Genomic DNA, 17,277 nt, shown 5'->3' on the forward strand with positions numbered 1-17,277 from the left:
AAGAAAAAGGGGAGCAGAAGTGTGGGATGGCCTTTCCTTTGACTTCCTGAGTTTGGGGGGAATTGAGAGATGGTTCTCAAGAATTGCTGAAGTGGCTGGATTTGGACTGACTCAAGTCCCCGCGGATGTCTTTCTGGAATGAACGCCACTTCCTCCTTCCTTGTATTTAACTCTTGGGCGGTGTTAAGCAGATGTCGAATTCTACCCCAGAGGTGGCTGGAGACCTGATTGTTTGGTCTAGGTTTTTACAGCTATGTCAAGGGGCTTTGGGGATGGTGAGAATTATAAGAGTGCCAGGAGGCCTGGCACTGAATGTTGGATGGGGGAGAAGGCTTAGAATACAGAATATCAGCAGGTTGTTGTGGATCAGGCTGCCTACCCACTGCCCAGGAGGCTGAAGCTGGCAAGTCTCTGGGGCTCAGGTGTTCTGAGCTGCAATTGGCCATGCCAATGGGATGGCTGAATTAAATCTGGCATTAAAATGGTGAGGCCCCCCAGGTTGCCCAAGGAGGCAAGCCCAGATTGGAAACAGAGAAGGTCAAGCTTCCCATGCTGATAAGCTGGTATCAGCTGGTGAACGGCCCCTGTACTTCTGGTCTAGTCAATATAGGGATGCTGCCTTTAAAAGCAACTACTGCATTAATGACAATGAGTGCAAGTCATATCTGGGAGGGGCCTTAGAACTGGGAATGTCAGAGCTGGGAGGGGCCTTAGAACTGGGAATGTCAGAGCTGCGAGGGGACTTAGAAGAGAATGTTAGCTCTGAGAGGGACCTTAGAGCAGGGGATGTCAGAGCTGGGATGGGACTTAGAAGAGAATGTCAGAGCTGCGAGGGGACTTAGAAGAGAATGTTAACGCTGGGAGGGACCTTAGAACAGGGGATGTCAGAGCTGCGATGGGACTTAGAACAGGGTATGTCAGGGCTGGGACACAAAATGTCAGAGATGAGAGGGTCCTCAGAAAAGAGAATGTCAGGGCTGGGAGGGGCCTTAGAAGAGAATGTTAGAGCTGGGAGGGGCCTTAGAACAGGGAATATCAGAGCTGGGAGGGAGCTTAGAACAGAGAACATTAGATCTGGGAGGGACTTTAAAATATAGTATGTTAGAGCTTAACACAGAATGTAAGGGCTGGGAGAGGCCTTGGGAAATAAAATTTTAGAACTGGGAGGGATCTTGAAATCAAAGAATGTTATGCCCGAGTGGGATTTTAGGAGAAAATAATAATGGCTTATATTGACATAGCACTTAAAAGTTTATGAAACCTGCTCTTTGCAAATCCCTGAGCGGAGGCACTGCACTGCCGTCCAGGCGGGAGGGGCTTCAGCTGTCATGGAGTCCATGGGTTCTTAACCTGATTTGGTGCCATCAGCCTCTTTGCTATAGTCCAGTGGGGCCTGGGAGGCCTTCTCAGAGTAATGGTTTTAATGCATAAAATACATCGACTTACAAAGGAAGCCAGCTCTATTAAAATGCATTTATCAAAAATATTTTTCAAAAACAAGTTCAAGGATCCCAGCTTAAGAACCCCAAAGTCCAACTCTCTGATTTTGCAGAGGACTAGACCCTTCAAGACACATGGGTAGAGAGTGACTGAGTTAGGATTTGAACCTGGGTCCTCTGACTCTAAATTCATTTTACTCTCATTTATTTACTTACATTTAAATTCATTTTATGCTTATTTATACTCATCAAAATTCAGACTTGGGAGGAATGGAGGAGCCCTTTGGATGGTTCCGATTGGTGGTGGGGGTAGGGGGACAGCAGAGGGGGCTGGCCCTAAGGGCGGGGCAGGGAGGGGTTCTAGCCTCAATGTAGGAATTAGGGTGGATTTACCTTTGGCGGAGTGATGAAGTGCTCCCATCTGTGTAATATTACCTTCTCCTTATTGATTTTTTTTAATGTACTTTTGATTCCGCCAGGGTCCCTAAAGTGGAAAACAACTTAATGAGTTTTTGTTTCTAGAGCCCTGCTTTTATTACCCAAGTTCTTTTCCAAAATGCAATAAATAGAGAATAAAGGATGGCTGATCTCTGGGCCAACACGAATCCTGGCTCATGAGGAAGGGGTTTTGGTCAAGTCTGGGAAGGTGGAGTCATGCCAGCTGGATGGAGGGCATCTTTTCAGTGACAACAGGTGTTAGGAGGGGGCTTGGCTTGGGGTGCCGGTCTGTGGATTCATCTTTTGGCTAACATAGAGGAAGAAACTTGACCCATGACTAGGGCAGACCACAGTTGGCATCATGTATGGGAGAGTAATGTTGTGCAGAAGAAACACCACTGGATTGTGAGTCAAAAGGCTGGGGTTGGAATCCCAACTTTGCTATGTATCTACTACCTGGATGGATGACCAACTCATTGATAGGGAGTTGGTCTTGGGAGTCAAGAGGATGGGTTCAAAGACAACCTCCAGCACTGTGTGACCCTGGGCAAGTCACTTTTTCCTGGTCTCTTTTTCCTCATTTGTGAGATGATGGGGTTGGACTCGGTCTCTAAGGCCCCTTTTTTAGTGTATTATCTTATGACCTCTCTGGACCTCATTAGTAACACAGATAACTACATCATCCTTATGGTCCCTTCTGGATGACATCTTTGGATCCCATGGAACCTTCATTGCTATGGAAACAAGAGATACTCAAGCAGATATGATCCCAGCATTCAACAGCAGGTAATGTTTTTTGAACTTAGGCTGTATCCTTTTAGAGATTTCTGGGAGAGGGGAACTGGAAGGGAGAGTGAGCTCTTGGGTCCATCCATCCAGTGGCAGCTCTAGCAATAGCACCTGGTGAGTCTTAGAAAGAATGGGAGACCGTGCATCCAGGGACCTGAAAGAAAGCTTGACCTTTGTCTACCTGAATGTTCCCAAGCTCTTCCTTTGGGATCCTCTGTCCCAGCAATCTCCAAACAACACTGTCCCAGAAATTCAAAGGTGAAAACTTCACCAACGTCAGGGAAGAAAATGGCTATTTCATGGGTGCAGTTTCAGGGGGACAGTCCTATGAAAATCTCTCTCCTACCAATATATTTTGGTAACTGGAGTTTCACTAGTTAAGGCATAGCCCAGGGTGGCACTGAACACCCTTGCTAAAAAGCCCCTCTTGCACACTCATACATTGTTAGTAGAATGGAAAATTGGTTCAAGTCTTAAAGAAAACAATTTGGAATTAAGTAAGAATAATCACACAATTCTTTAAACCCTCTTCAAGCCCACTGTTGGGCTTCTGTGCTAAGAGGGTTAAAGATAGAAATAAAGGCTCCATGTATATCTGATCTTAATAGGAGAACTTTTTTGGTGGCAGCAAAAATCTGTAAGGGTGCTATTGCGCTATAAGATGTGTAGAAGGGGAGGACTTAAGTGATGTGTGGGAAGATTGAGGCAGGGCAGAGAAAGAAGAACCAAGACAATAATGAATCCAAGAGGCAGCTACGAGGCACAGTGGCTGATGTGCTCAGTGAGGATTCAGGAAGAGCTGAGTTCAAATTTTGCTTCAGTCACTTACTAGCTGTATGACCCTGGGAGAGTCACATAACCTTCAATAGTTGTTTTCATGTTGTCTCCTCTATTAGATGGGGAGCAGAATGAGAGACTATCCCCAGTGCTTAGCATAGTGACTGGTATATAGTAGGTGTTTAATAGATGCTTATTGACTTGACTCCCTGAAGCTCAGCTTTTTTTGGGGGTAAAATGGGGAATAGCACTTGTTGTACAGGGTTGTGAAGAGAAGTGAATGAGATAATATTTGTAAATCGCTTAGCAAAATGCCTGGCATGTAGTAGGTGCTTAATAAATGCTTGTTCTCTTCTTCCCTTGTGAGGATCAAATGAGATAATTTATATAAGACCTCCTTGACAACTTTAAAGCACAAATGCTGACTTATTGTAATATACTACTATATGTTACATAATACTGTTTACTACTACCACCACCCCCACCACTACCACCACCATCACCACTACTACTACTACTACTATCACTACTGCTGCTGCTGCTGCAACTACTACTACTACAGTGTAAATAAAATAACACTAAAGGGCGGTTGGCCGTTATTCACGGTAAGAAACAGGCCTGATTCCACAGAGCTGACAATGAAATCCACTTCCTTTCTTTGGGAGGAAGGGAATAAACACAGCACCTACTATGTGCCCGGCACTACTGTGCTAAGCACTTCACAAACATCTCATCTGATCTCAGCAGAGAGCTGGGGGGACTCTGCATGTGGAATGGCGTCTATGTGGTCACTGTGTTGGTTGGTTTTGTTTAATCTGGTCTTTTTCTTCTTTAACACAAGGGTGGGGTCAATGGTTAGGGTCAGGGTCAAGGACAAATGATGGTGTCATAAAAACAAAAGTCATCAGTGAAAGCTTAGTAAGAAATCGACTCCACCTGTTGAGGCATCAGCCGTTAACACCTTGGCCTGGATTCCTTGATTAGATACCCTGGCTTGGTAGATTTGGAGGATGTAAATTTGGGGAGGGGGTGCTTTCCTGGGTGGGTGGGGCACTCTTTGGAATTCCTGGCCAGCATGAGGGCCCTGGGGCAAGGATGCTGACAATCGGGAGAACCTCTCAGAGAGGGGGTTGGAGGTTAGCCAGCTCCTACAGAAATTGGGAGGAGCTGTGGGGTGGGAGGCTTTGATATCAGTCGAGTACAGAGCCCAGTCAATCTGCTCTTCATCTGCAGGGCTAGACCTGCTCCCAGCTGGTTCAACATCCTGGGGCAGTGGATAGAGCGCCAGGCCTGGGGTCAGGAAGACTCAGCTTCCAGAGTTCAAATCTGGCCTCAGACACTTCCTAGCTGGGTGACCCTGGACAAGTCACTTATCCTGTTTGCCTCAGTTTCCCCATATGTAAAATGAGCTGGGAAGGAAATGGCAAACCACTCCAGCATCTCTTCCAAGAAAACCCCAAATAGGGTCACGAAGAGTTGGACACGACTGAAACCACTGAATAACAACAGTAGCCTCTGACTCCAGATCCTCTGCTTATTCTACCCTGAAATGACTTATCATGAAAGTAGTAAAATGGTAGAAATAGTACTTGAACTGGGAGGGACCTAGAACCTAGAATGTCTGAGCTGGGAGGGGCCCTAGAACAAGGAATGTCAGGGCTGGGAGGGGCCTCAGAAGAGGGGATGTCAGGGCTGGGAGGGGCCTGAGAACAGGAGATGTCAGGGCTGGGAGGGGCCTCAGAACAGGAGATGTCAGGGCTGGGAGGGGCCTCAGAACAGGGGATGTCAGGGCTGGGAGGGGTCTTACAGAGGATCCATCCAACTCCTTCATTTTATTGAAAAGGAAGTGGGCCCAGGACAGGTAAATAACCTGCTAAGGCCAGAGAGTCAGAGAATTTCCCAGGGGATGCTCTTTGTAATATTTTATTTTCCAATTACACAATAAAAAGCTTTTTGCATAATTAATGGTGTAATTCATTTAATTTTTGTAATGCCTCACTATTCTCCTGAGTAAACAAATTAAGGAAATACTTAAAATACTGTGGAAATCCCCACCACCAACATTGGGGTTATGCAAACAGTATTTAAGGCAGCAGCTTTTTTGATGTCTGACTCTCTGATTAACCAGGAGATCCTCAGATATTCCCCTGCCTGCCTTCTGTCTGATCCTTCCAGCATTACAGCAATTTCAGAATTCTCTCTTGCAAATGCAGCCCATGCTGCCTGTGCCCCAAGACCCTTTGAAGTTCAATAGCCCCCTTTCCCCTTTAAAAGTGAAATCTGGACCCACACAAGCTTTGAAACTTAAATATTCCAAAATTATCAGGAAGGTCTGCCCTGGCAGTGGCTTGAGAATCTATGGCTCCAGGGATGGGACATTTCTTGCTGGCCACCAGGCCCAAGCTGAGCCCTGGCAAAGCCATGAGGGGAAGAGGAGGCAGGGGAGACAGAACCTGGAGCCTCCATTGTCCCATTTCTTGAAATGAAGGATTAAAAAAACAAATTCCCTTTCATAGAAAAAGTCTTATAAAAATCATTTATTAAGCACCTACCACATTCTGGGCCAGGGCTGGAGAACCTGCAGCCTCAAAGGCCACTGAAGGGCCTTTGGTCAAGGGGCTCCACTTGAGGACCTTGAGGGCCTCATGTGGCCTAGAGGCCTCAGGTTCCCCACCCCTGTAATCTAGGCTCTTCCTTCAAAATAGCTCCGAGGTCAGTGGTGAATGGATTATTATCCCATTTTACAGGGGGAGGAGACTGAGGCTGTCAGGTCCAGTGATTTGTTCTGAGGCTCAAGTGTCTGGAAGGTCTTTCCTGAACCTTGAAACACCAGAGAAAGGTGAGTTGTTGTTGCCTGATGCAGCCTTCAAAGTTTAGAGAAGAGGAAACCAAGACCTTGGGAGGTTCTATGATCTGTCCAAGGTCACATGGCTGGGCTGGAATGTCAGCGGCAGAGCCGGGATTCCAACTCAGGTCCACTAGAAGAGACATTGAGGGAAAGGGGAAAGCAAGGTCTGTAGGACTGAGAGCCTGGATTCGGACCCCAGCTTCATGGATGATCAGCTGGAATGCTCTCCCTGCTCCCCTCTGCCTCTTTGCTGCCCTAGGAGGGGCCTTAGAACAGGGAATGTCAGAGATAAAAAGGGTCTTAGAACAGGGAAAGTCAGACTCGGGGAGGGGCCTTGGAACAGGGGATGTCACAGCTAGGAGGGGCCTTAGAACTAGGAATGCCATAGGGGTAAGGGACCTTGGAACACAGTATGTCAAAGCCTAGCCAACTTCAGAGAGGTTCCAATGTGAAGGTTAGTGGAAGTGATAAGAGGGGTTGCCATCTGCCTCAGTGGAGGAAGGACCCATCCTACTGAAAGTCTGGCTTCTCCAAGATGATCTGAAATCATGTGATACAGTCCTATTTCATTCTTCAAAATGGATCTACCAACAAGACCCTAATTAATGATTTTGTTAACTGCTCCTGACTCTCAAGAACATTAGTTCCTATTTGGTCATTAGTTGTGATGCTGACTCACCACCCGGCCTTCCCTGACAAGCACCTGCTCTTATCCATCTACCTGGTCAGTGTCGGGAAGAAAGCTTGGAATTCCCAAAGTCAGTAGCACAGTAATGCAGGAGCTCTCTGCCAGCCGAGCCCAGGAGGGAAAAATGATTCGATTTACACCTACCATTTTGCCTGATAGAAATGAAATCACTGGGATCTGACATTGCCTGGGAACTCGAGGAATGCCGTGGTTTTTAACCCTGTGCTTATTTCTCGTCAATGATTTAATAACACTTGTGCCTGTTTGACCACGAAAAATCCTGTACACAACACCTGGAGGGGCAGAGAAGCGGTCCTTGTATAATGGATTTGACCAGGGTCAGTTCTGCCTCTGGGAACACTCACAGAAAGGGATCATAGATCCCCTGAGATCCCCATAGGATCCTAGAAAAGGTCTTTGGCATCATCCGGGCCAACCGTTTCATTTTACAGATGGGGAAACTAAGGCCCAGAGAATTAAGCGATTTTCTGAAGTCAAGTCACACAGTTAGTGAAGAATAGGGTCAAGACTTGAACCCAGGTCATCTGACTATTATTACCTGACCCTTTTCACTGTGAAAAGCTTTTAGTTACTGGGGTTTAAAAATATTTTACTGATACATTTAAAATCACTTCCCAAGAGCCACTCCTGCCTCACAGAACTGTCCTTTGCCACAAAGAAAAACAACTAAGAAAATGAATTAACACCTACTTGCTATGACTGACAGTGTATGTGGCATTACCCACCTATAATCCACCACCTCTCTCTACTAGGAGGAGGGAAATATATTTCACCACCGTTCATCTGGAGTCAATGACCAAGGGATCTTCAAGCACGTTTACTCTCATCGTCGTTTCGTCGGGTCGACTCTCCGTGACCCCATTTGGGGTTTTCTTGGCAGAGATGCTGGAGTGGTTTGTCATTTCTTCCCCCAGCCCATTTTACAGATGAGGAAACTGAGGCAAACAGGGCTGAGTGACTTGCCCAGGGTCACACAGCTAGCATCTGAGGTCACATTTGAACTCCGGTCTTCCTGACTCCATCCCCAGGTGCTCTATCCACTTAATTGTCCATCAAATTGGCAATGGTGATGATGATGATGACGACGATGATGAAGATAGCTAACTTGAGCGATTATTGTGAGGATCAAATGAGATGGTATTTGTAAAGCTTTTTGCAAACCTTCACCATCTCTATAAATGCCTGTTATTCGGCTTCTTTCCAATTTACGTTATTGTAGTCACTGTGAATAGCCCTCTCTTAATTCTGCCTGCCTGGCTCTGCACCTGTGCATCCAGGCTCCCCTGGACCCTTCCTATTCAGCCTTTCTTGCTGATCTTCCTTCCCATTCATGTACCACCATTTGTTTAGCTGGACCCTGATCGATGGGCATCGACTTTCTTTGCTACCACAAAAAGTGCTGCTATGAATATTTCGTCTCTGGAACCTCTTTTTCTGCCTAGCAGGGGGGTTTCTGGATCAAAGAGAAGGGAGGGATATTTTTAAAGGTTGCTTCTATTTCTTCTAACACCAGTGACCTTCTCCCCGACGTCTCTTTTGGGCCCGGAGTGATCACGGGGGCTGCCTTTGGCTTCATTAATCTAGACTGGTTTGCAAACACTGAATGGATTTGCTGGGGAAATACTAAACTCTCCGCTTCCTGGATTATGCTCAGTTGCCATGGTGAGGGGCAATTATATTGCTAAGTGTCCTTGAAAAATGTTCATTGTCTTTTAAATTCTTCCTCCTCTCCCTTCTGGTGGTGGCTGTGATCTTGGCTTCTCCAAGGCTATGCCTATGGAGAACAAATTTTTTTTTCCCCCCAAGGTCTTACACCAAGTTGGATGGAATGAGGGCTAGATTTGGGGAGTCAGAGGATCTATGTTCAAATCCTGCCTTTGCCACTTAATATCTATGGCTAGTATCTAAAATCTTTGACAGGTCAGATAGCTTTGGGTCTCAATTTCCTGTAGTTAATGAGAGATGATCTGTACAGGCAAATGAGATAACATTTGCAAAGCTTTTAGCTCAGTGCCTGGTACATATTTGTTGGTCGGTCGTTTTCAGCCGTATTTGACTCTTATGACTTCATCTGGAATTTTCTTGACAAAGATATTGGAGTGGTTTTGCTATTTCCATCTCCAGCTCATTTTATAGATGAGGAAACTGAGGCAAACAAGGTTAAGTGACTTGCCCAGGGTCACGCAGCTAGTAAGTTTCGGGGGCCAGATTTGAACTCATGAAGATGAGTCTTCCTATATCCAGGCCTAGCACTCTGTGCACTATGGTGTTACCTAGCTGCGCAATAAGCTGGTGCTTAATAAATGCTCCTTTTTCCCATTTCCTTCTCTTCTAAATTCATGATCCCATTGACTCAGGACCAGTTTAGCTAAATGTGAGAAGGCCCATCATTGAAAGACTGACCGCAGAGAGGCGCTGTGGTTTGGTAGAAAGAACACTGAGGACAGACCTGAGTTCAAATCCCATCTCTGGGACTTTCTAACTATGTGAACCTGAGTGAGTCATTTAATTTTCTTGAGTCTCAGCTTCCTCACCTGTTAAACTCTATTTCTAGATCTATGATCCTATGAGTGTCTTGGCCACAGTAACCCTGAGAGTCATGGAAAAATAAAGTCTTCAAAGGTTGATGACAAAGATTGCCCAAAGCACCATGGAGAGGCTCCAGGAGGCAGAGTGGGTTGGAAGACAGTGAGAGATTGGCCAATCATTAACGCTGTTTGTAGTGGAATGGACTTCCTTGAGAGATGGTGGGGACCACTTACTGTAGGTCTCCAAGCAGAGGCTGGATGATCACTTGTCTGGTATGGAATAGCGCAGATGTCTTTTGGATATGAGTTGGACTAGATGGCTGGGGAGGGCCTTTCCATCCTGGAAATTTAGTTATTCCATTAGTCATGAAGTCAAGAGAATTCCAAGTACCTCAAGCATCCTGGGTGAAGCTTCTATGATGAAGGTTTAAGAGGGCATCGCTGAGAGACAAACAGACTGGCCAGGCTTGGATGGGCATGAAAACCCATCACTGGAAAGGATGCAGTCCTAGAGCAGTGGGAGCAACTTATATTTGAATCCTAAAAAGAACTCATCCTTGAAGGTAGAGACTATCTTTTGATTTTCTTTGTATGCCCAGCACTGACCAAAGTGCCTAGCATACAGTGAGCACTCAATCCATGTTGGCTGACTGATAAATTCCTAAGTTTTGGAGGCATTAAGGATCCCTTTTGGAAGAAATTGTATTAAAATGGTGAAATCATGGCTCCACCTACTCTGTAGGTATCTTGTATTTGGTACCTAGATATGTGCATGTTTTCTCTTTCTCTTTCACTAGAGTATAAGTTTTCTGAGGGCAGGGACTGTTTTTGTATTTCTTTGTCAACCCAGGGCTTAACACAGTGCTTCACACATTGTTGGTTTGTTGGTTGTTGTCCCTGGTTCTGAAAGAGAACTGAAAGGACATCACTATGTTAAAGTCAAGTTACAGCGTGCCCAACTGTGGCTGATCAGACCAATATGAACTCCGAAGAATGCTCTACCACAAGTCAGGCACAAATAGTCCATGTGAACATTTGGTGTGGATTCTCTAAATTTGCAGGATCTCAAGTTTCTTTTGAGCTACTTCAATTCTGTTTTGCTCACAGAGCACAGCACCTTCTCTCATGCAGGCATGCCATGCTGGGCAGTCCTGTGCCAGTGTCTTCCATATCACACAATCAGCTCCACAGTTCTTAAGAGAGACCTTAAGAGTGTCCTTGTATCGCTTTTTCTTACCACCATGTTGAGTGCTTGCCCTGTGTGAGTTCTCCATAAAATAATCTTTTTGGCAAGCGTACATTTGGCATTCAAACAACATGACCAGTCCATCCGAGTTGCACAAGATAAGCGCTCCTTAATAAAGGCTTGTTAATTGATTGATTCTGAAATGCTGAAAAGCATGAATCTCCAGAGTCAATCTCTAGAAACAGGGCAACGCCCTGAAAATTGGGCCTAGACATTAGGAAAAAGGCACTGGATGTGTGCTCAGCGGCCATGTTACTGTAGTCTTTCTGCTACAGGGACTACCATGGGGCACCCTGTGTAAGGATGAAAACGAGTGAACAAGCAATTGCTAATAACTCTGTTTGTTGTTTCAGTCTCCACTCTCTGTGAACCCATGTGGGGTTTCCTTGACAAAGAAAGATACCTGAGCGATTCGCCATTTCCTTCTTCAGCACATTTTACAGATGAGGAGATTAAGGCCAACAGGATACAGTGACTTGCCCAGGGTCACACAGTTAGGAAGTGTCTGAGGTTAGATTTGAACTCATGAAGATGAGTCTTCCTGATTCCAAGGCCAGAGCTCTATCCACTGCACCACCCAGCTGCCCTGCGCTAATTACTTACAATGTACCAAGCAAATACCGAAGCAAACATGATCTCTGCCCTCAAGGAGCTAACATTCTAATGGCAGAGTCCACACACATTGAGAGAGGTGCTGGTTAAGGAAGAATGCTCTAGGCTAGAAAGTTACAAGGATGCCTGTTGCATTTTATCCAACTGTTTCTGATTTAGGACGAGTCATAGGCTTGAGATTACCCTCTGACCTTGTGGTCCTGAATTCCCTCTTCCCTTCTTGCTGGGTGAGAGGGCATTAAACATTAAATTACTTTTTAAAAAAAACACCATTTTTATATCCAAATATATTCCACCTCGACTCATTAAATCTTGTAACAAAGATTTAAAAAGAGGGAATAAAAAAAGTAGTTTGGCAAAACTAACCAAACAGCAGATTCTGAATCTATATACTATTCCACACCTCTTAAGAGGGCATTTTTGAGCCTTGATATATGCATCGAGCATATATCATTAATAATAAGACCTAGCATTTATACGAGGTGTCCCAAAACTCTAGGCCACCCTTCTCATTTTGAAATTGAGGCCCAGAGAGGACAGAGGATCATGGAATCCTAAGTTTTAATGGCTTAAGACTTCACCAAGAGTTTTGGAATACCTTGTATTGGATTGGGCTCTAAGGTTTGCAAAGTGTTTTCCATGGGTTTTCTCATTTGATCCTCACACCAACCGAGGAAATTGGGTGCCAATTATTGTCCTCTTTTCACAGATGAGGGAGGGCCTCAGGAGTGAGACTTGCCTCAGGTCACTCAGCTAGTTAGTGCCTGAGCTAGGGTTCCATCTCTGGTCTTCCTGGCTCCAAGTGCAGCCTTTACTGATTACACCTCCAATTTAAAGAACAAAAAGGGGGGATCCCCAACTCCGGGTGGGAATCAAGGGAGAGTCCACCCTCGAGAGTACGTTTTGTTTCTGGGCTTCTAATATATAAAGGTCTGGACAGGGCTAAGCCTTTGATAGAAGTCTCTGCTCACACATTGTGGCAGACCATCAGTATTCTCGGGTGTGTGCCCTACAGCTGGTAATGAGTTTCCGTCATGCGCCACGCACATTTCTCAAACAGGAAGGGAAAGGATGTTTTTCTTCTTTCTCCAAGTCCCTGCCCTTCATCTCCCCCTCTCCTTTCTTCTTCTGATGAAGAATTCCATCCTAGGTTTCCAGAGTCTGTGTTATAGCTTGATGGGTACCCACCATACCTAGAGGATATATAATCCTTTAAAGTGATCTAGAGTATTGCCAATAGGCAATAAACATTTATTAATCGACAGCTATGTGGAAGGCACCGTGCAAAGTGTTGGGGATACAAATGTTCAGTAAAAGCAAAGACAGTCCCTGACCTCAAGGATCTTATAATTTCATAGGGGAAGATAATGTGAGTTATTATTATATAAGTTAAAAAAACCTATTACTTACTGAAAGCATGTGAATTGAAATTGAGTTTGAGAAGCATTTCAATTTGATTCAATTCAATTTAAATATCACTAAGAAAATTAGAAAGATATGGAATTACCAGTCCTATAGACTTCATTAAGAATCATCTCTTTCTTCTTCCTTTTCATGCAGCAAAAGGGGGGGATAATATTTTTTTTATTCAATCAATCAATCAATCAATATTTGTGAAGCATGATTTTGTGCCAGGCACTGTGCTAAGTGGTGGGGCTACAAGAAGAGGCAAAAGACAGTGCCTGTCCTCAAGGAGATTGCAATTTAATGGGGAGCACAAAAAGTAAAGAAATGTATACATAGCAAGCTCTATACAGGATAAATGGGAAATAATAGAGGAAAGGTACTGGAATTAAGGGGGAGGGGGCTGGGGGCTTCCTGGGGGTGGAGGTGGGGGTAGAGTACATTTCAAGCATGGGGAACAGCCAGAGAAAATGTTCAGAGACAAGGAACCAAGAGTGTCTTGTTAGTTGAACAGACAGGAGGCTAGTATCTTTCATTCATTATTATTTTTGGACTCAACTTGTGATTTCATTAGCATGGGGAACACTTAGTGAGGAAATGCCTTCTACCACTGCAACTTTGAAGTCTTTGAGGTTACCTGGAAGGTTAAGTGATTTGCCCAGGGTCACCTAGCCATCCTGTGATGGAGGTGGGACTCAAACTCAGGCCTCTTCGATTCCAATGGCAGCTTCCCAAGCCTTCTGCCAGTGTCCCTCTCTTGCTCCACAGTAAGAAGGAAAGTTCTTGAAGGCTGGACACAAACTCTGCAAGGTCCTTCCAGGCTGCAAAGGCTCTTGGATGGATTGGATGATGCATCTGCCTTCCATGAGCCAGCCTAGCTTAGTGCAGAGGGAGACAAGCTTTCTGGTCAAAACTCCTCCTAGAGGACCATGGACTAAGCTGGAGAGAGTGTCAGCTTGTACCATGGGCGGGGGCTGTGCTGCGCAACAACACTCCGACATCATCGATCCTGAAAGTTTTGGACAATTATCTTTATTTTAATATTATAAATAACGGCATCTAGGTAGCTCAATGGATAGAGTCAGGAAGACCTAAGTTCAAATCCAGCCTCAGACACTTACTAGCTATGGGACCCTGGGCAAGTTCCTTCAACTCTTCCTGCCATTCTATCTACTGTGCCACCCAGCTGAATTGTTAGTTCCATAGAATTTACTAAAAATCATCTCTTCCTTCTCACCTCTTGCAGAAAAATCAAGAAATCATGACAGGATAACACCATAGCATAGAAAAACAAAAAGAGAGGAGGAAAAGGAAAGTGAGGAATAAGAAGAGGAGGGGGGAGAAGAGGAAGAGGAGGAGGAAGAGGAGAAGGAGAAGGAGAAGGAGGAGAAGGAGGAGGAGAAGGAGAAAGAGGAGGAGAAGGAGGAGGAGGAGGAGGAGAAGGAGAAAGAGAAGGAAAAGAAGAAGGGGAAGGAGAAGGAGGAGAAGGAGAAGGAGGAGGAGGAAAAGGAGGAGGAGGAAGAGGAGGAGAGGAAGAAGAAGAAGAAGAGGAAGAAGAAAAAGGAGAAGAGAATAGGAAGAGGAAGGGATGAAAAAGCAGAGAAGAGGAAGAAGAGAGGAAGAGGAGAAGAAGAAAAAGAGGAGGAAGAAGAGAGAGGAAGGGAACAAGGGTAAGGAGGAGGAGGAGGAAGAAGAAAAGAAGAATGAGAATGAGGAGGAAGAGAAGTACAGAAGACAGAGGTTGAGGATGAGGATGAGGAAAAAGAAAGCATATAGAAGAAGGAGAAAATTTCTTTGGAAGTGGGTGGCCTACTTTTCATTCCAGCAGGTTATCACTGGTTTCATGCCGTGGTGGTTGTGGTCAATGGTCAATGCTTCCAGGAGCCAGTGGAGGGCACAGAGTTGCCTGAAGAGGGGCTCTCTACCAAGACAAAGAGAAAAGTCTGGTCACGCTGAATCGAGGACTGATGGAGGATTAGGGGCTTTAGAGAAAGAAGGAAGGTGGTTTGGAGGCTTTCCCAATCCCCTCATTTTGTAGGGGAAGAATTGAGGCCTGGTATGAAGTTCTTTGCCCAAGGCTGCACGTCTCATAATCATGGTCATAGGTTTAGCATTGGAAGGGGCCTTTGTGACCAAGAAACCTCTCATTTTACAGATGAGGAACTGAGGCTCTGAGAACGTAAAATGACTCTTTCAAGGTCACTCAGGACATACAGGAGAGAGCTTCCAAATCCAGTCCTCGTTCCCACTGCGCCATCATGCCCCAGACTATTTGAGTGCTCCTGAAATACTGAGCCTGATCACCATGGGGGTGGATGCTGCCTCTTTGGGAAGGTGCGTTCAGGAATCCACCAAAGGCTGGCAGGAACCCTTCGTGCCAGCTGCTGCTTCAAGGTTCCTGCACCACCTCCTATGGGAAGCCCTCCCTCCCTTCTCAGAAGATCTTCAATGCAATTCAAACTGTTTATGAAGCCCCAGCTATCTGCCAGCCACTGAGGACAAGGGCAAAAAAACAGAAAACAGCCCCTCACGGGGCTTCTATTAGGTTGGGGGAAAACAGTAGATAAAGGATCCTAGACCCAGAGCTGAGAGGGACCAACCATCTCACTTGAAGTGACATCATCTAGGCACCCAGCCCAATGACCCTTCCACTAAAGCCTACTGCCTTATCTCCATGGGACCATAGATGGAGAGCTGGAAGGGACTGAAGAAGCCATCTAGGCCAACTCCTGCATTTTATAATTAAGTAAACTGAGACCCCAGGAGGGGAAGGCATTTACACTGGGATCGCCCAGCTACTAAACATCTGGAGCAGTATTTGAACCCCGGGACCTCCGACTCCAAATTCAGTGCTCTGTGTACCGTCCTATGCTGCCTCAGTAACGTACGTAGATGACTGAACTAAAAACACGTACAAAGTCAATTCTTGAGAGGCAGGGGGTGCAGGACTATGTGCTGTACTTCGAGTCAGGAAGACCTGAGTTCAAATCCTATCTCGCCCTGGCCAACTGCTCCAAGCTTCACTCATGCCATCTGTAAAATGAAGGGGCTGGACCCTCTGGAAGGGCCTGTAAGGTCAAGGTCTCTGCCAGGGGCCAGCAGGGGAAACATCTGGCTTTGAAGAACCCAGGTTCAAGGCCTTTGGGCGAGATGCCTCCTCTCTCTGAACAGGCTTCTTCATCAGGGAGAAGGTTACTTGGGGGAGGGGAGCGAGTGCCAATTTAGGTTTGCCGTAAGGAGACATTTCCCAGCAAGCACAGTTGTCCAAAAACAGAGGGGATTAATAATAATAGTAGAAATATTAATAATAATGATAATAATTCTGCTGCGAGCAGTAAGAATGGAATGAAAAGCACATGCGAAGCGCTTCCTACATAAATAATCCACTTAGTCATTTAATCCCTATGAGGGAGGTGCTATTACGGCCCCATTTCACAAATAAGGAAACTGAGGAAAGCAGAGGTTGCTCAGGATCACGCAGTTCCTAAATGTCTGAGGCAGTATCTGAAGTGACTTGCCCAAGGTCACACAGACAGTAAGCACTGGAGACAGGATCTGAACCCAGAGCCAGCACTCTGCTCATTACATCTCAGGAGATCGCAAGTGCCCCCCCCCCCCCCCCACTGGGAATGTCTTCAAGCAAAGCTGACGGGCCGGCTGTCCGGGTTGTAGCCGGGGGAATTCTCGTTCAGGTTAGAGGTCAGACTGGACATGGACGGCCTCTGAGTCCTGTTCCAGCTCTGCATTTCTGTGACACTTTTAAGGTGAGAATCAAGGACTGGGGGTATCGGGAGCAAGGGAAGGTGTGAAACAATGGGGAGGATGCTGGAGTGGGAGTAAGAGGACCCGGGTTCAAATTCTGCCTCCAATGAGTAATTTTTTTGTGTGTGTGACCTTGGGTAAGTCACTTCCTCTTCTGCCTCAGACACTTATGTTTTGTGTGATTCTCAAGCAAGTCATTCTAACCTCATTGAGCCCCAGTACTCTCATCTTTAAAATGGGGGCAGAAAGGACACCTACCTCACAAGGTCGCTTTGAAGACCAAATGAGAGTAAGTTGCTTAGATTCAGTGAGCCTCAGTTTCCCCATCAGGCGAAACGAGGGGGCTGGATGAAACTCCCTCTGACGTCCCCCCCTGTTCCAGGGCTGTGATCTTGTATAAATAAGCCAGAGGCTGCCAGGGCAGCGGCTCCATGGAGCGACACAGGATGGGGTTAATGGTCTGGATGCTCCTTACTGGAAACCACTTTAGCATATTCCCAACTAACACCAGTCCTCCCCCATCCCCCGGGATAACTCCGGGAAAAGTCTGCCCATTACGACGACTCGGAAATTGTTATTCTCTGAAAGCAGCCTCTCCGGGAGAGATCAATATTCCCAGGTTCGTGGGCTTTCCACACCCCATAAGGAGGGATCTGCCCTCCTCATTGCCGGGAAAGTTGGTGGCGAAGGTGATCAGCGAGTCCTGGTACCAACGTCGGTTCAGA

The 17,277-nt window shown here is 45.9% G+C and overlaps 1 protein-coding gene across 1 annotated transcript in view; it reads right to left on the reverse strand.

Annotated features, from left to right (window-relative positions):
• Positions 1-17,277, reverse strand: part of CCDC60 (coiled-coil domain containing 60) — a 111,809-nt gene that overhangs the window by 39,815 nt on the left and 54,717 nt on the right. The window contains exons 5-6 of the mRNA XM_036741718.1: positions 14,604-14,711; positions 1,833-1,923 (exon numbers count right to left, since the gene is read on the reverse strand). Coding sequence (XP_036597613.1) covers positions 1,833-1,923; positions 14,604-14,711 — 199 coding nt within the window. The remainder of the gene's footprint in view (positions 1-1,832; positions 1,924-14,603; positions 14,712-17,277) is intronic.

Source organism: Trichosurus vulpecula, chromosome 1 (assembly GCF_011100635.1).
Source record: "Trichosurus vulpecula isolate mTriVul1 chromosome 1, mTriVul1.pri, whole genome shotgun sequence".
In the NCBI taxonomy this organism is placed as follows: domain Eukaryota; kingdom Metazoa; phylum Chordata; class Mammalia; order Diprotodontia; family Phalangeridae; genus Trichosurus; species Trichosurus vulpecula.